At 46.2% G+C, this 18,754-nt stretch overlaps 1 protein-coding gene across 1 annotated transcript; it reads right to left on the bottom strand.

The window, feature by feature from the left end:
• Positions 1 to 1,066: 1,066 nt before the first annotated feature.
• On the bottom strand, positions 1,067 to 18,340 carry Nup50 (nucleoporin 50). Its single transcript, NM_012991.2, has 8 exons — positions 18,032 to 18,340; positions 14,621 to 14,699; positions 12,527 to 12,610; positions 8,175 to 8,361; positions 6,403 to 7,062; positions 4,773 to 4,854; positions 3,865 to 3,983; positions 1,067 to 2,542 (listed from the first exon to the last, which is right to left on the bottom strand). The coding sequence occupies exons 2-8, from the start codon at positions 14,687 to 14,689 to the stop codon at positions 2,340 to 2,342; spliced, it is 1,404 nt and encodes a 467-aa protein (NP_037123.2). The 5' UTR covers positions 14,690 to 14,699; positions 18,032 to 18,340; the 3' UTR covers positions 1,067 to 2,339.
• Between the last annotated feature and the right edge of the window lie 414 nt (positions 18,341 to 18,754).

Below are 18,754 nucleotides of genomic sequence, written 5' to 3'. Positions count from 1 at the left end.
GACACTTTAGATTTTCAAACTGGAGACAAACAACTCAGTTCTTATTAAACACACAACAGGCACGTTCCTAACATGTTAAAACATAAATGAAGTATAAGCCAGGGGTTGGAACCAGCTACAAACACAGTGGAGGAAGGACAGAGAGCCCTCCAGGGGCCTCCCTGTGACACGCAGACTTTACAGTGACTCCCACACTCAGGTCAGATGCACTGAGCTAGCTCCTAGAGCATAAAGACAAGACACTGAGTTACAGGCACACCACATACCTCCCCTGGAATTCTTGTTTCCAAAAGTGTTAAGTCTTTAGCAGCAAACTCTGCTGGGAATGTTAGAAAAAGAAAGCCACACTCACTAATTTACAATTAAAATTGGCTGGAGAACTTCAGAAGGCAATCCAGTCACGACCTTTTTTGCTTTTATTCTTTTGGTAGATATTCAAGGCATGGGCAGATGCTCACAGAGCATCGCCACCACAGAGACAAGTTCCTGACAGTGCCCGTGAGTCTGACGCCTGTCAGCTCCACAGGCACGGGGCTGCACAGCACTGTTCTGAAATGCGTCCCTCATTTCATCTTTGGGAAGCTGGGCAGACCCAATGCGAACAGGCCGGGCCTGTGGTAACAGACGCAGCAGCTTGCTTGCTAGGAACCAATTCTCCATGCTAAAGGCAAACAAACGCACAGCACCTCCCTAGATCCGCAGCCCAAGCAGCAGACAGGCATGAGCAGACACACGCCGAAACGCTCAGCAGAGCGCTGTCACCCACCTCAACAACAGGCAAGCAGCTTTGGGCTCAGAAGGCCAAGGCAGGTAGATCTGAGTTCAAGGCTAGCCAGGGTTACATAGTGAGACCAAGGCCCACGTGAAAACAAGTTAACCAGGTTTCATCCCACCCTGGCATTGCAGCTTTAAGACAGCAACTGTGCCACCCAGTTTTTGTGACTGTTTGCCCAGGTCAGAACACACAAGTGTGAGCACACAAGTGTGCACCCCTGGGGACTGACCTGAGCCCTCAGACAAGATCTGGCCCTTAGTGTCAAATGGTTTTATGAGAAATGAAAATGACTTTAGACATCAAACTTTTATTTTATTTTAGGGGGAGGGGTCCTACTGCGTAGCTCAGGCTGTTGTGAACTCGCACGGTCTTCCTGCCTCAGCTTTCCGGCACTGGGGTTAGGAGGGAGCCGTGACCAGCTCGTCAACAAACCTTGCATTTAACTGATGTCTGGCCTTGAGAGAATGCTAGTATCGGTAACCTCACCGCTCTCAAGTGGCATGAATGGCGTGTAGAACCATGGCTCTCTTCCAAGTGGGCAGACTCAAGAATACCTCATCCGTAAAAAGGTAAAAATGAAATTGGGCTTTTCAGACGCTGAATAACATGCTGCTGTCTGAAGTCACAGGCCGAATGAGCCGTCTCCACTCCCACACTCTTCCTTCTCACGAGCACCCTCTGACAGGGCTCCATTCAGATTGTGACCACCAGGTCCCCAGGGCACAAACGGCCACGAGCATACAACCCTTTTCAGCACAATTTCACTTTTTTCTTTTAAAATAAAGGCTTGTTTGTGGTATAGAAATGATATTTTAAAAATGCTACCAAATTTGTGCTTTTAATAAAATCCATTATTCCTGACAGCCCCCATCCATGTTAACTAGGGAGGTAAGCAAGTAAGAGCACCTCATGGATAAACGACAAAACCCAGTCTATACCTCGCCAGCTCCCCGACAAGCCACTACCTGCCCTCTCTTCCCATGGAAAGGCAGTGCCTGGTTCAGTCAAGTAGTTCCAGGTCAAAGGCCAGCACCTGTCAAAAACAGGCTAAGGACAGAGATCCCCAGGACCCACAGTTCCGCTCAGAAGGAAACAGAACAAGCGCGGTTACAGTGTGCCGGTGTGGTATTTGGCAGGAGTGCTAGTCACGGACCAAACAAGCCCACAGGAGGGGAGCAGGCGTCTTCTGGAACTCTGTGGACACTGCCATTGAGTCTCCCAGGGCAGGAAGAGAGTGGCACCCGTGGCTGCCTGAGGGAGCCTTTGGAGAGCTAACTGGTACCCTGATTACAGTCCGTAAGAATCACTTAGGTTAGTTTACTCAATGAATCGACATTAAAAAATCTTCCCAAACTTTTCACTCCAATGTATTTTGCTTAGTTCTTAGGAAGGGAGAAGAGCTTCGACACACTGAAAGGATTTATTGGCCTTAATCTTCCTCACAAAAGTTTCAAGTTACCTAGAAGTTCTCAGAATGTCACAGTACAAAGAGGAAAGAATGTGACTAAGTTTAGGGGCAAAGGGAAGCAGCAACATGGTGACGTGCCCTGGTCAGCCTCAGTGCTCAGACGTCCTTTTTCTGCAGTAAAATCTTGTGCAACTCATCGGCATCCTCGCTCGTCTTCACCCGAATCAGCATGGTGACCGGGAGAGTGGGCTGCTTCTCATCAAGTGGGGGGTTGGGGACACAGACGATAAGGACATTGTTCTTCCCTGTCCGGGTGCACGGCATATTGGGTGGGATCAGAACATTCAGCAGAATGTTGCCTTTGAGTAAACAAACGAAGATATTCATCAAAACATATCAAATAAATATAAAATATATCCCGAAACTGTAGGATTCTATAAGATGCTAAGATTCAATCCTGAAGCAACTTCTTAATGTGTTAAAAGTTATAGCCATAAAGGCCTCCATTTCTTGTATTGGGAATGTGGTAAGCTGGGGAGCTGGAGGTTGCCAGGCACCAAAGGAGGGTGCTTCCCACCTCTCTTTCTGCACGCACTCCAAAATCTGAAGCGGAGCCTTGTCCAGCTTCTGGTGCTTACAACCTTGTAACTGCATGTGAAGAGGACACCCAAATCTTCACCCTTTCATGGGACTTAAGGATGAAACAAGAGTTCCTCACCAGCAGGTGCACACCAGGCTAGTGACATCAGAATGATACTACCGTAGTTAGCTGGCTGAGTCACAGGAAAGAGAACCCCAGGAGTGTTTTGGGGTTGCCTGGCAGAGCCTCACTACTGACTACATGCTATAGGCTCACTGCAGTCAAGCTACTCTTTTATTGAGTTGCTGTAAGGGACAGACAGCTGGTGCGGTGAAGGGAGTGTTCTTGCTCTATGACAAGCATCCCTAAGGCTGGGAAGAGAGCCTCATTGCTAAGCATCCAAGCACAAGGACCTGACTTCAGATCCTCAGAACCCATGTAAGAAGCTGCGGAGAGGAGCTGGGGATTTAGCTCAGTGGTAGAGCGCTTACCTAGGAAGCGCAAGGCCCTGGGTTCGGTCCCCAGCTCCGAAAAAAAAGAACCAAAAAAAAAAAAAAAAAGAAGCTGCGGAGAGCAGCCCAGTCCTGTGGTCCCATCCCAGAGAGGTGGGGAGGGTGGGAATGTGGGCTATGGCACAACCAGGTGGATTCCTCAAACTCACTGGCCAGCCCACCAAACTGATCAATGAGCTTCAGGTTACTGAGACCTTGGTCCAAAACTAAAGGTAGAGAGAGCAGCTGAGGAATGAGACACGACATTCTTGGGCCTACACAACCCAGCCCTCCCCTCCACAAAGATCCCTTCAAACAGAAACCTACTCTGTGCTCAATAAAGCAACCACATGCACACCCACCCCCTCCACCATGGGAAACAAAACCCTTTGCAGTACTTCTCATCAGAGCTTCTAACACCACACCTGCATCGTGCTCCCAATACTCAAAACCAAGTCCATATCAGGAACAGAAGATGAGTCTGGCCTCATGATCGCTCATAAAACAAACAAACTAGCTAACAAACTCCTATTATTGAGCTCCAACCTACAAAGAACTGCAGTGCCAGGATAAGGCTCGCTACACAGGGCACCGTGACCTCTGCACCCACCTAGGTTGGTGTCTGCCCGCACCAAGAGCTGGGTCTTCTGAGTCGCTGTGGGTTTTAAATGCAGGGTCCCCACACCCTTCTCTTTAAATTCATTGTCTTTCTTGTAAAATAGTTTACATCTGTGGGAAAACAATAGACACGATTAGGCATTCAACAAGTCAGTTTGCCAACCACAACTGTAGTGCGTAAAGAGGATAAACCTTCTTTACTGGACTGACAACATCTGGGTAAAACTAAACAAAACAGTAAGATAATCTAGTGAGATATTCTAGAGTTTACCTTCTCACCCTTAACTTTCTTTGTAATGCTGGGCAATGTTAGGCAAGCACTTTGCTAGTGAGGGCAAGCACAGTTCCCCACAAACCCTCTGTAAAACCCAAGACCATTTTTCTTCAGTCAGTCAACATCTCAACCTACCCCCCTTCCCACTGCCTGCTCTCATATGCCCTGTGCTGAGTGGCACAGCAGAGTGGCTCTGCACAATGGGCACGGAACCATAAGACTGCCCTGCATCTCTCCACTCTGCTGACCCCTCCCCCTTACTTTTTATTTTTTCAAATTCCCTTCAGGCCTTCAATTTTGATCCCCTAAGACCCAGAGATCAATCTGGAGTAGGGTGTAGCTATGGATAAAGTAGTACGCTATTCTCCAAGCCTGTACATTACAGGCAGACCCTTAGGTTATTAGGAAAACCCTGCCAGCACTCGGGGAGTGCAGGCAGGTGGGTCTGTGAGTTCAAGGCCAGCCTGATCTACAGCGTGAGTTCCAGGATAACTAAGGGCTACACAGAGAAACCCTGTCTCGAAAAACCAAACCAACCAGCGAACCAAGTAGAGCAGTCACTCTTGCTGTTGCAGTTCTGTCTGCTTGGCTTAGCGAGGCCTGCAGTATCCCACAGCCCCACTCACTTTTTGGAGTAGAAAGCATCCTCTTCCTTCACTTCAGTCACCACCACCTTGGGTGGCTCGTCACTCTCCTCTTCTTCACCATCTGGCAGAGAAACAACTCCGAGTCAGAAGACGCGTGCTCCCCATCATCCTGTACACCAGCCCGACCTCCACGTAAGCTAGCAAGTGCGACTGCGAGTTTCTTACTGTTCCAGGGGAAGGGGCAGCTGGGTTTCTTTTGTGAAATATTTATTTAGCCTGAGCGTGTGTGCACACAGATGTGTACTGTGGAAGTCAGAGGACAACTGTGGGATTTGGTTCTTTCCTTCTACCCTGTGGGTTCCCAGCATCAAAGTCAGGTGCTCCGGTCTGGAGGAAAACATCTTCACTTGCTCACTTTTCCCTCTATCCTAAAATACCTTGTCCAAAGCCCAAGAATGAAAGGCATCCTTGCTTACGGCATTCACCAAAACATCCTAAGTACAAAATTATCCACACTTGGGTTGCCCAGTGGAGAAGACACCCAATACCACCCCTGCCAGTGTTCTTGTGTCCAGAGCATGCTGTGCCCAGGGATAAGCAGCATCAACAATGACCAAAAGAGCAAAAATACGTTCTTAAAGGTCAAACTGGTCAGAAAAATTGCTCCAAAGAGTCGTCTGAACTGTCTAAGGGTCAAGGACCTGGTGCTACAGGACCTGCCTCACAGAGAGCAGCAGGAAGGGCACATTCACTCAGGAGAGCCTCAGCCACAGTGAGGAGCAGAGATAAGGCTGACAAACAGGAAGGATCCCCTCAAAGAGAAAAGACAGCTGTGTAAACCTGCCAGACTTGGATCAAAGACCCAAACTAAGAGCTGGGTGTGGTGGGGCACGTGGGAGGCAGAAGCAGGCAGATCTCTAGGACAGCATGGTCTACAGATGAGCACCAGGTCAACCAGAGCTACACAGAGAAACCCTGTGCTTTCTGTCACAGCAACAGAAAGACTGAACTAAGGTCCAGCATGAGGTACCAGGATGCCCTGGCAGGATTACTTAACTGAGGCACTCAGGACTGGAGAAGGAGATCCTGGAAGGCCAGAAACTTGCTGTTTGAACAAGTTCCAAGTCTTTCTGATGTTAAGGTGTGGTTATCACAAGATCGAAACAGGGTCTGATAGTGCAGACTGCAGTACTAGGGCATGATATAAGCTGCCTATAGTTCAGGATACTCTTCTTACTTAGAGGCAGAGGAGAAATTAAAGGGCTCCGATTGGACACTGGCAGCTGAAGAGTTCAGGCAAAAGAGCAGTGGTGCTTGGTATTCAAGGGCAGCCTGGACTACATAGCAAGTTCTAGGACAGCCAGAACTACAGAGAAAAATAAAAACAAAACAACCTGTCCTTCAAAGTAGAAATCTAATCCCTCAGCACCCTCGTCACAGTGCAAGAATGCAATTGTGCAGGCACGGCGAGGGGCCGCTGCACCGGACAGTACACGTGCTAACAGCACACCCATCACTTTAGAAAGCTTTGCTGGATGGAACCGGTCCTGAAGTGTTATACAGGACACACACGAGTACTGTTGTACCAATAGCTCAAAGGAAACTCAGCGAATGTGCCTACTGCCAAGAGCTGCCACACTGACAGGTCCAGACAGTGCTTTGTATTTACCTCTGCACTCACTGCTGCTGCCTCCTGCTTGACTCTCGGATGCTTTAGCAGAAAACGGTGAAGAGGCTGCTTTACTCTGGGCAGCATCTTTACCAAATAAACTAGAGTTTCCAGGAGAGAATGAAAACCCAGTTAGGGAGCCAGAGCTTAAAGAGCCCAAAACTGAGCTCTCAATTTTCTTGCCAAAATTAAACGAGGCACTTGTTGCTCCTTGTGCTGCGTCCGATTTCTTTTCTGCTGTAAACTCCAACTTTTCAGATGTGTCCTCCGCTTTGTTGCCATGAAATGAAAATGGTGAATCTTGCTGTAGTTTTGTTGAACCAAAAAGGGAAGGAGGCTCCATTGCAGCCGTCGCCCTGTCTGTCTGGCTCTCTGAGCTGCTGCTACCCCCATTCTCCAGCTGCTTCTCGATCGTCGCTAAGTATCTCTCGTAGTCTTTAAAAATGGGCGTCAGGTCACAAAGTGGGTTTGTGTTAACATGCTTCACTATCCAATCCCGGACAGAGCAGTTCAAGCCAGCCAACTGCTTATGATAGGTATTCCCAGTGCAGGAGGTACTGGAGGCTGGGCCGGAGGAGGGCGGCTGATTGCTGCTATTGCATTTAGGACTGGAGATCTTTTTATCCACCAAAGTAGTAGGGCCATTCACAGCAAAAGAACCTGTAAGAAGTTAATGTTCAAGTACTTTAAAAGCTGGTTTGATTAAATAAATCATCTAAGGATTGATTTGTTTTTGTTTTTAATGTGTCTCTACAGGTCTTGCTACATAGTCTCAGCTGAGCTGGAGCCTGCTGTTCTACTCTGGCTGCCTAAGCTGACAACAGTGCCCGCCCCCAGGCTCAGTTACAGCTGTGTTTCCACACTTCTACCATCATGCTCTGCACTTCCTGTCACCAAGCTGGTGTCCATACACTAATGCTGAGGAAATGAGTATCTAGCAAATGGGTACCAAGGTACTTGGAAAACTCTGCTTAGTAAACAGGCCAGTGGGTGGTGCGTGAGGCCATCTGGCACGTGAAGCCAGAATCAAGAGAATCAGGAGTTCAAAGATCCTCCCTCTACACAGCTAGAGGCCTTCTTGAGCTCCTATAGCTATCTCAAACCAACAACCACCATACAACGTACACTTTGAGAATAGCAAAACACAATCTAGGCAATAGGATCGTTTCTAGGATTCAGTTCTCTATGCGAATTCCAAAAGTTCCCGATTAATTAATCAATCCAGAACAGGGTTAGGTGTTCAGTATTTCCTGTTAAAATGTAGATCAGGGAAACTGTCTTCAAAGACAGCATCACCCCAGTTTCCAATGGACATTGTGGTGGGAGGTGTACTGAAAGCCCTTGGTGTGCATGAACCAGGAAGGCACACTGAGTCTACAAAGTGCTTCCTTGCCAAGAGTCAATTCTGGGGTCTGGAGGTCATGAACTTGACACGGAAGTCACACAGCTGTCAATGGCAGAGCTGAGAATACAATTGCTGTGTCAGATGCAGAGGTGCGCTCTGCGACCCACTCACTCCATGCATCTCCCCAAGTCCCACCCTTTCACCCGCACATCCAAGGACACAAGGCTAGAAACATCTCACCAGCTGGGTCTGGTAGCCCACACCTATAATCCCAGTGTTGAGAAGGCTGGAAGAGGAAGACTGAGTTCAAGGCCAGCCTGGGCTACATTGCAAGACACTGTCAAAGAGAGAAAAATATAACAATCAGGTAGCAAAGTTCTCTTTCAGCATCAATTTTAGAGAGGGCTAGAGAGGGAGGACTACTCACCAAAGGCTGCCTTAGGCTCCGCTGCTGTCTTTGCACTGGAGAAGGGCGTGGCACTGTCTGTGCTGTTTCCATTTGTCAGTCCTTCCAGAGGCTTCCCTCCAGAGCCACCACCAAATCCAGAAAACCCTCCTCCTCCAGAAGGCACAACCAACCCTTTGAAACCTTTAAAGGCTCCTCCGCTATCAGACTGAAACACAAAGAAAGCACACTCAGGGAAGCAGACCCCAGGGCCAGCAGTGCTCAGGCATGGCTGACACTGGACAGAGAAGCTACTAGCATAGGCCAGGCAGGAGAGGAAAAGAAGGTGCCTCTAAGGACAGCTATGTCACAGCTGCCTTCCTTCCTCAAACAGCCAGAAAAGATGGCACTAAAACAAACACAGCAAATCCATGTGCCTACTACCGAGTTTCAGAATAACTGAAAATACTCCAGTACAAAAAGCCTCATGCACCTTTCCAAAGGACATTTGCCTAAAGAAGCTTTAGAAACATGAAATCAAACAAATTAAAAATATTTAGCTTAGCATGGTGGCTCAAGCCTTCATCCCAGCCCTTGGGAGGCAGGCAGATCCCTAAGACCAGGCCAGCCTAGTCTACAATGTGAATTCTAGGACAGAGAAATCCTGTCTCAACCCTGTCTCAAGACAAAAGAGAGCACAGTTCACCTAACTTCTTAAGAATTTTGGGCTTTCAAGCTGTTCTTAGCGTACAGAACTCCGAGGAGACCATGCTGCATGTTCTAGCCATCCCATCAATAACGCAATCTAGTGCAGTCTGTTTTTCTTTCCTTGCTGCTTCCTTATCCCTGTCTTTAGCAAGCTCCTCCCTTGGCTAGTCTACTCAGTCAGCAGAGATGCTGTGAAGCACTCATATTCCTCGTGAGAGTCTAGAGTACTGTGGAGAAAGGTCTCTGCTGACTGACCATGTAACTTTTCTGAGGCTGGGGAGATGCTCCTTGGGTAAGAGTGCCTGCTGTGCAAACATGAGGACCTGAGTCAGAATCCCCTGTTCAAAGAGAAACTGTTTGAATGGAACATGGTGCACAGAGCAGGACAACAACTGTAATCCCCTGGCCTTCATGCAGTGCAGGAACATGCGCATGCACCCTAAAAGTTTAACTTGCCATCTTCTAAGGGAGTGGTTAGGCCAATAAAGCTCCACCACTTTCCCCAGAATGTAATGTTCCTATGTAAACAGCTAGGCAGGAAAACCCAACCATGTCTACTTAGTTTTAATGTTTACATTCTTTTCAGTGTTTTATTATATTAAAGATGTCAGGGCTAAGGACTCAGCTCAGTGGATAAAGTGCTTATCATGCAAGCAGGAGGACTGAAATTTGGACCATGGAACTCAAGGTTCAGCAAGAGTCCAGCCTCAATAAATAATGTGAATAGAGATCAAGGAAGACACATGTCAGCTGCAGACCATTACACACACAAACACATGTGCCCATCGTGTGTCCACACATACAAGCAAGCACACACACAATATGTAATATTTTTGTAACATAAACTTTAGGGGACTCATGCATATTGATCAGAGCACTTGTAGAGTTGGAAGTCTGCATTAAAGCTAGCAGGCACAAACATGACAGTCTATAATACATAGGTGTACATTTTTTAATGTACCAGCTATACTAACTCCAAAGTAGAGTTCCCAAAATAATGAACAATAATCACACACACATGTATGTACACACACACACACACACAGCTAATCCCTCTTCATTTCCTACATAACTCATGTCCTGGTTTTTGTTCTTTTGTCAATTTGACACAAGCTACAGTCATCTGGAAAGAGGAACCTCAGTGAAGAGGAGGCTGTAGGCAAGTAGTGGTTCATTTTCTTGATTAATGATCCATGTGGCAGCATCACCCCAGGTGTGCAGCACAGCATGCCGAGGGAACTGTGAGAATCATGACAGTAAGCATGCCTTCTGCTTCAGTTCCTGCCAGAGTTCCTGCCCTTCCCTCCCTCCATGACGGACAACTGCAAGCTGAAATAAGTAAGTTACTTTATCTCATGGTGTAGCAGACACCCTAAGAAAAACATACCAGTTAGCCTTAATGTTAGTTTTCAAAAACAGTTTTAATCACACCTATAGATTTTCAAATGTTTATATTTATAGCAATAAAATAAGGAGGAATGAAAAATCTTAATACTTTTAATTCTGATGCTTCTGTTTATGACAGAGTATCAGTTATCAGGCTGGCTTCCCACTTACTATGACACTGAACTGCTGAGCCTTCTGCCTCCACCTACTGAACTCTGGGTTTATAAGCATATACCACCACACTCAAATAGATTCTACTCATACACTCTGCCAACTGAACGACAACCTCCCAGCCCCTAGAGTTTCTGATCAAAATCTAAAACCTGAAAGTAGGGGCTGGAGAGCAGCACGTGGTTAAGAGCACTTATTGCTCTCCCAGAGGACCTAAGCATGACTCCCACCACTCCTATCAGGCGGCTCACAAGTCCTGTAAACTGAGCTCATAGTTCTGAGACCCTCTCTTCTGGTCTCTGTGGTCTCTGTGGGTAGGCACATACACACATAAATACAAATTAAATCTTTAAAAAAAAATGTAAAATAGGCTGGTGGATCTCTGAGTTCAAATCCAATGGAGTAAGTTTAAGAACAGCCAGGACTACACAAAGAAACCCTGTCTTGAACTGTGGCCCCACAAAACAAAAATAGCAAAAGCATTAAGCCCAAGTAGATGGATGTTTTGCACAGTTAAACAGTTTTCCAAGCAGAGGTAGCTGCCTTTAATCCCAGCACTTGAAGGGCAGAGGCAAGTGGATCTCTGAGCTTGAGGCCAGCCTGTACCACACCTAGTGAGTATAGGACAGCTAGAGCTACAAAGTGAGACCCTGTGTCAAAACAAAAACCAAAAACATACCAGATGACTTACAGACAAGCTATGAAACTGTATAGAGCTCTTCAGGGCCTTTTGATTCCGCACTGGATTTAAAAATTATATAGTATTTATTGCTACTTTAGAAACTGCTGATGGTAAATTATCTAGCTAAATTTTAGAGTGAATGTGATACATCCATTTTTTCCTCCTCAGACAGTCTCACTATGTAGATCATGCAGGCCTTGAACTCAGATCAGCCTGCCTCTGCCTCCCAGTGCATGTGCTACTATGCCTGGTTTGACACATCCACATTATTTCTATTGCCTAGATCTATTTCCTATAGTATTTGAGAAAAGCCTGTTTGTTTATTTAGGTAGATGGTATGACATTTAGGTTTTCTAATATAAGTTCTGATTAAAACACAATGCTAAACCTCAATGTGAATTTTAACTGTTCTATATATAACCCCTTTCCTGGCCCACGGGCACTGACCTGCTTTTGCCCTTCTACTCACCCAAGTTTTAGCTCAAGATGTACACCCAGGCCCACCCAATGTTTTGACATGACAGCATGAGTGTTGCATCTACAAACTTCACCCGAAAACCACACAAGTCAGCCTCCCCATCACACACGAAACCTTTCGTTTTAAAAAAATTTACAATTTTGTGCTGGGCTGTGCTATCCTGGGCCACATGAGCCTACTGGCCAGATCTGCTACTTTGTCACTGGCCTTCACTTACTGAACAGCTAGATCCCCTCCTGTCACAGCCATGCGCACACATCACATGGCTCCTCTCATCTATGCCCACAGCTTCAGCCCCGTATCACGCTGTCGATTCCCAGATCTGCGTCTACTCCTGCCTGTGCTCATTTCTGTTCTGCCTTCCAGAGAAGTACAAGCAGCTGTCATAGGACTCCAACCAGAGTCATTTAATTGGTCTCCTCTATTCTCCCACTCTCAGTAAAAGGAGCCATTGGACGAGACAGCTTCCCATCCACCTAGCCAATCATGAAGTACGGCCATCTTCTTACTGCAGACCCACTCCTGCCCACTGTTCCCAGCAGCATGGTTCCAGGGAGATCAGGGCTGCACAGGAAGTGCTCCTCTAAGGCAGACATAAATGTGAACTTACACTAGACAGTGCACTCTGAATGCACCCAGGGTATTACATGGAGTTTCCTAAGAACATGTCGGCTATACAATTGTTTCTCTGCTTTGAGGTACACAGTACAAATAATCTGAGCAAACCAACTTCACTTCTGTAATGTGTCATCAAGTCAGATGACCTGAAACTTCACTCCCAGGGACCAGATGCTGGAAAGAACTGATTCATGCAGTTGTTCTGACCTCCAAGTGTGCACAGTAGGCACACAAGCTTCTATACATACACATATTTTTAAAAAAGGTGCATGGGGAGAGCGTTTGCTGTATACATGCTCTGGGACTGGAAAACCATGTCAGTAAGACATCACAGCTGCAGGAGGCACTCACTTCAAAGCCAATATTCCTACGCTTTGCCTTCTTCACGGCTCTGTTCTTCATGACTTCCTCACTGGCCACTGAGAATGTTCCCATCTGCAAAGAAACAAATGAAGACAGCAGAAAGGTAAGGCCAAAGGAAGATTAAATGCTAAACACGAACACTAGAACAAATTTATCTTGTATTTGACTCTTGTATTAAAAGAGTTGACTTAACACATTAAGAAACATCTCACATATATCATCTACCTGTTTCTATAGATTCCAATCAAGTCAGGCAAGTAACGAGTTTTCCGGAATCTACAAATCCAAGTTCCAACCCAGAGATAAGAATATGCAATTTCTGAAAAGATGAACACCGCTAGATCTTGGTACAAAAAATACTCATAGCTGGCGTCCTCAAATATCTTATACACAGTCTCTGAAACCAAGCGTCTTACTACCACAGCTTTCAAAAAAATTAAGTTGTTGTGGATAGCATCCACATTTTTCTTTTGTAGAATTCCTGTTGTACATGCATGAGCTCCACCACTGAGCCATGGCCTTCACTCACTGTTCTGAAGAGCAGACCTGCCCACCTTGCCCACTGTCCAAAAGGCCAGATGGCTAGGCCATACAAGCCCCTCATTACCCGAGCTCTTCCACAGTGTGCTGAGTGTGCTAATCATACTCACCTAATCACTGTTTGTGGAAGGTCTGTGTTTCACTTCATCTACTCCCTCACCTGCAGGGCTAGAACTAACTGAACAAAATTCTCACCCAGCCAGAAGTGCCAGCTCCCACCCAAAGCACCTTTACACAGGAAGCTGAAGCAGCTGGATTATAAAGTGAGACCATCTCAAAAACAAAACTAAAGGCCTCTTATATTTCAGATCATGTTAACATTAAAAGGATCCTCATCCCCAGAGCAAGGACCATCTGGCTACACTTACATGTAACAAACTTCCATAGTTGTCTCAGTAGAACCTGCCCAAGTTCTTTCACTCCTGGATACTTTAGTAACAAAGTGAACCACTATATGGTAGTCTAGATCTTACTCTACTCCAGGACTGTGTTTAAGACCAAGGTAGGAAAAAAAGCCATACCTAAAGATTCAGTTAAAGAACAAGTTGGCTAGAGGTTCTGTAAACACATTATCACATCAGTGGTTTGTCTCCCTAAACATATCAGCATATCTATCAGTACCAAAAAAGGAAGACACCAGCCTATGAATAAAGCTGCAAAACACTTTACTCCTTGATTCCTTCTTCCCTTTGCACCAGCTGTGTGCTACAGAGCTGGAGTCAGCTTTGCTGGGGATCTGCCTACTGAACTAGCCTAGGAGTATCAACTCACTCAAGAGACCTAGATATGGGGCTGGAGAGATGGCTCAGCGGTTAAGACCACTGACTGCTCTTCCAGAGGTCCTGACTTCAATTCCCAGCAACCACATGGTGGCTCACAACCATCTGTAATGGGATCTGATGCCCTCTTCTGGTGTGTTTGGAGACACCTACGGTGTACTCATATAAATAAAAGAAATTAAAGAAAAAAGAGAGAGAGAGAGAGAGAGAGAGAGAGAGAGACCTAGATATGCAAAGATTTCCTGACAGAAGACAACTTTAATTTTGATGGCAAAGAAACTACTATTTCTATTAATAGTGTAAATTCTATTAAATCACTGTGATTGCCAGGCACAGATTTAGCATTGGGTAACAGTAGGTCAGGAGAAGCATTGTAGTAAGGAACTGTAGAGAGTAGGCCAAGGTGAGAAACCACAGCCCAGGAACTCTAGTCATGACTAGACATTCAAAGCACAGTAGAGGATGCTGTGTGTGACTCTTGCTTCTACAGACTCATCACAAAATTGCACTAATAGAACAGCAATACTCACTCACAAAGAACACATTTCTACAGCAAACACCCACAGCTCACGAGGAACCATCGCCTCTCCCACTATGTTTTCTTGAAGGTTTTTTTTTTTTCTTTTTTTCGGAGCTGGGGACCGAACCCAGGGCTAAATCCCCAACCCCTTCTTGAAGGTTTTAAAGTTCTACCATATTCTTCACCAAGAAAGTAACATGAACTTAGACACAGCAAGAAACCACAAAGGGAACTGCTCTGTACCTCTTCAACTTCATCTTCTTCATCCCAATTCCTATCTGTTAATTCCTTCTCCGCAACTCTCTTCGCCATTTTTGTGAACCTAGATTACAGGAAACAAAAATAAGATGTTTGCTTTTCTACACCATAACTGTTACAAATAAATTTTTGCTGCGGTTTTCATTTATTGTGTAATAAAACCATAAAATAGAGACGTTTAAGAGAAAGCAATTAACATGTTTTAAGCAAATGAGACTTGGTTAGAGGATTTGGCTCCAAGGGAAGGAAACACAGTAAGAAATCCATGAAAATATGAAGTTTGGGGAAGTTAATTTTACTTTTCTAATTAAAAATTTTTATTACGAGTAATTAAAAAATGCTAGTCCAGCATAAAATCTGGTAGGTGTGCTCCTGATGCTAATGAAAAGTGCTTCAGTGAGAACTTTACAATGGGCCATGGGCCTCCAGTATCAAATCCTCAATGCAGACCTCAAGGAGCAGGCAAAGACACCTTAGGGACACTAGCACTCTTTCTGAACAGAAAGCCAACTCCATCCAGAAAACTAAATCAAATATCTATTGAGCTCTCAAAATCTATAGTATTTAAGTAGCATACTGTATGTACATAAAGACCTTAAGTCATTGTAAATATTCTTGCCATAAACATTCTTAATATTTAAAAGTTAAAGATGATTCATGAGTTTATTCTTGGGTAAGGATTTTAATAATGCCTCAGAAACACTTTCGCTACACAAGTAGTTTGCTTAAGGCTACAATTAATAGAAATGTCTCCCAATTAGCATTTAATTGTCCTGACTTGCATATTGTACAAAGCTAAAACATTCCTTACATTACTTAAGACATTTTAAAGGCTATGGATGTGGTAGCACCTGCTTCAGATATACAGCATCAAGGCTGGTGAGATGGCTTGGCAGGTAAGAGTGCACTGCTCTTGTAGAGTTCATGTTTGATTCCAAGTACCCAACAGCAGCTCACAAATACCTGTAACTTCAACTCTAGGGGCATCTAACTTTTCTGGCTTCCACAGGCGTGCAAACACACAGAACAACAGCAACAGCAGCAGCAACAACAGTAGTAACAACAAGGGCCAGGCAAAGTGGCACACACCTTTAGTCCCAGGACTCAGGAAGTAGAGGTAGGTGGATCTCTGTGAGTTTGAGACCAGGCTAGTCTACAGAATAAGTTCTAGGACAACCAGAGCTATTCCAGAAAAAATGTTTGCTTTTCAGAACTAGAAATAACAGGGGCTGGGAAGAGAGCTCAGCAGTTAGGAGCACATATTACTCTTGCAGAGGACCCAAGTTCAGTACCTAGCACCCATGTCAGGCTGCTCATATCCCTGTTGGAATTATACATACACACAGGAAAAAAAATTAACCCACACAAGCTCTGGGGGCTTGGTTCTAAGCACTGTTTGGTTTCTTCAGAGCAGCTGAAGCAGCAGGGATACTTGCCCAGGCTGGCAGTAGGTACTCCTTCCTGATTCTTTCTCCGTTCATTTACCCTCAGCACAGCATCCCACCAGAGTAGGCCTGGAACAGTCACTAACTACAAACTTACCCAAAACTTAACCACAGCAGATTAGCAACTATAGAGTAAGTTTCAAACCAGTAAATTCCAAAGCCCTGCAAAATCTGATGTGCGGGGTGGGTGGGAGTGTGGGGAGTGAGAGAGTGAGAGACAGACAGAGAGACAGAGACAGAGACAGAGACAGAGAGAGAGAGAGAGAGAGAGAGAGAGAGAGAGGAGTGAGTTTGTGAGTGAGTGTGCGTGTATGTTGTGCCCAGCTTTTGATATTGATACATCCCAACCTTTTACATTTTTCTCTTATAGGCATTTTTTTATTACAAAATGATTTTTAAATCGAAGATTCTAAAATATATAGCATGAATTTTAATAAATACCAGTAACTGGGAACCCTCTCTTTATAACTCCTCCCCGAAACGCTGCAAAATTAATATTATCAGAAATAGCATTCTTTACAGAACTGTTCACAGGTAAGGTCTCTGGATCGCTAGGGAAACTTTTCTAATCATTACCTAACATCACCACCAGAGGGCAAAAGGGGCAAGCAGTGACCTGGTTAGATGTACTGTTTTAAGATGTGGACAAAAGGAACGGTGGAAAACCAAATGGTACTATGTGAAATTTTAACATCCAGCTTAGACTTGAAACTAGAGAGCAGACTGTACCTGACAGACTAACTGCCATTTCACACCTACTCAGATAAACCAGAGGGCAGGGATTTTGGTTCTGTTTCGTGATGACTCCAAAATTTTCCAAACATATCTGGCTCATAGATGACAATCTGTTGTTGAATCAGTTGTCTGAGGCATTACTTATTTGAGAAAATACAAGATACTAGTGCTAGCTTCCAGGACAAGCTGAGAGATCCTGGGCAAATGAGTTTGGTGAATGATTATGTGTGGGGCAGAGGGAGTGCTATGAAAACTTAAAGAAGGCATCGCCTAGAACAGTGGCTAAAACAGAGACGTGTCTTGTCAAAATAATAACCAGAAAAAATATATATATACTATTTTTACCCCCATACTCAGAAGTTGTAGAGTGGGAAAACAAAGTAACTCGAACTACAGGCTAAACTTTTAAAACACATTTCACCAACCTGGGTGATGGCAAAGTGAGGCTGAGGCAGGATGACAGTTTGAGGCCAATCTAAGCCACAGGACAAGTTTAAGGACAGCACAGGAGATACACACTTAAAAGAACATCAAACACCTTATTCCACATTCCATAGTTAATTTTCCTCTTTTGAAAGGAAAAAATTTTTCTTTTATTTTTTTCTTTTAGAGCTGTGGGGACAGGATCCAGGGTCTTGTACGTGCTAGAGAAACCTACCAATGTGTTACCGGGAAATTTAATTCCCATAACAAATGAGTTACACCAGCTGCCCGGAAGAGTTTGCCAAATGTCAGCGTCTGTGGGTAAAATGGCTCCATGAAATGCTTTCATGATATGAAGCTAGGAAGTTGCCAGTGGGGGAAAATACATTATTCACGAACGGCCGCTTCGGGTAATGTGCACACCAGGTACAACCCTGCTGTCAGAGATGAATTTCACACGAAAACACTAGGAGCCGATCGAGATCACTATAACGCCCCGGAAAGCCCAAACTTCAAAACTTGCTTTGGACGGACCCGGGTGACCAACGGCCTAGGAATACCGTGAGTGCATGCACCGGGCCCAGTCGGGAGACAAGTGAGAGATGAAGGCCAACCATGGAGGCCCTGCCGCCGCCGCCGCCTACCTCCGCCCGGGTCGAGGCCCGCGCCTAGCCGAGCCCTCCAGTGGCCAGGCGGCTCGCCCGGCAGGCCTGGCCCGGCCTGGCTTCACAAACAGCCCGCCGCGTCGCCAAGACCGCCGCCGCCCCGCCCTCCCGGCCTGCCCGGTCCTCACCTCCTAGACGGCCGCCGCAGATCACGCTGAGTTCCGGCGCCGCGGAGAGCAGGGCCGAGGCGGCGGTCGCGGCCGCTGGGAGATTCCGGTGCGTTGAGCGCCTTCAAGGACTTCGTGATCAGCAGGAGTCGGGAGCCGCGTGTCTCTGAGTCCGAAACTGAGGAGAAGAGACATCCGCTCAGCCTGAAGCTGCTACTGAACGCTGAAGAGAGCGCTCGGGGCCGCCATTTTGCAACTCGAATATACCCCTCAGAACCAATCGGAGAAAAAAAAGGGAGGAGGCAAGCAACGCCCTCATCCAGCTACTGCGCAAGCGCGTCGGAGCTCACCCGCCCGGACCTCTTCCTGCGGGCTGCTGGGTGTCACGCGACGCATGCGCAAGCCCGCCCTGGAAACAGTTGCTGGGAGGAACGTCGGATCTCGCGCGTGCGCGAAAGGGAGTGCGGGCTGCCGGCCTAGAGCCAACGCCACTGTCTGCGCGGGTTAAGCACGTTGGTCACGTGTCGACCGCCATCCCGGTTTGAGGAAGTTCGCGCGCCAATCGCTGCTGAGACACTGGCGGGAGGAGTTGTGGTCACTGACTTTGGAGGACTCCGATAGTGTGGTGGGTGGCTGAGGAGGCAGGCCGTGAATCTGAGGGAGCACGAGGCGTGTGCAACGTGATTCTCACGTGGATGGGCCTTAGGGAGGGTGGATCTCAGCCTGCGGCTTGGAAGCTTATGG

Source organism: Rattus norvegicus, chromosome 7 (assembly GCF_036323735.1).
Source record: "Rattus norvegicus strain BN/NHsdMcwi chromosome 7, GRCr8, whole genome shotgun sequence".
Taxonomy (NCBI): Eukaryota; Metazoa; Chordata; class Mammalia; order Rodentia; family Muridae; genus Rattus; species Rattus norvegicus.
The sequence above is the reverse complement of the archived record's forward strand: the minus strand, read 5'-3'. Positions and strand labels throughout refer to the sequence as shown.

Bases quoted from the DNA above. Each gene is read 5' to 3' on its own strand.
- Nup50 (NM_012991.2), bottom strand. From the start codon at position 14,689: ATGGCGAAGAGAGTTGCGGAGAAGGAATTAACAGATAGGAATTGGGAT. The intron at 12,611-14,620 runs GTACAGAGCAGT...GTTTCTTTGCAG, and splicing joins AAGAAGATGAAGTTGAAGAG to ATGGGAACATTCTCAGTGGC. The intron at 3,984-4,772 runs GTGAGTGGGGCT...GTTTTCCCACAG, and splicing joins GATGCTTTCTACTCCAAAAA to ATGTAAACTATTTTACAAGA.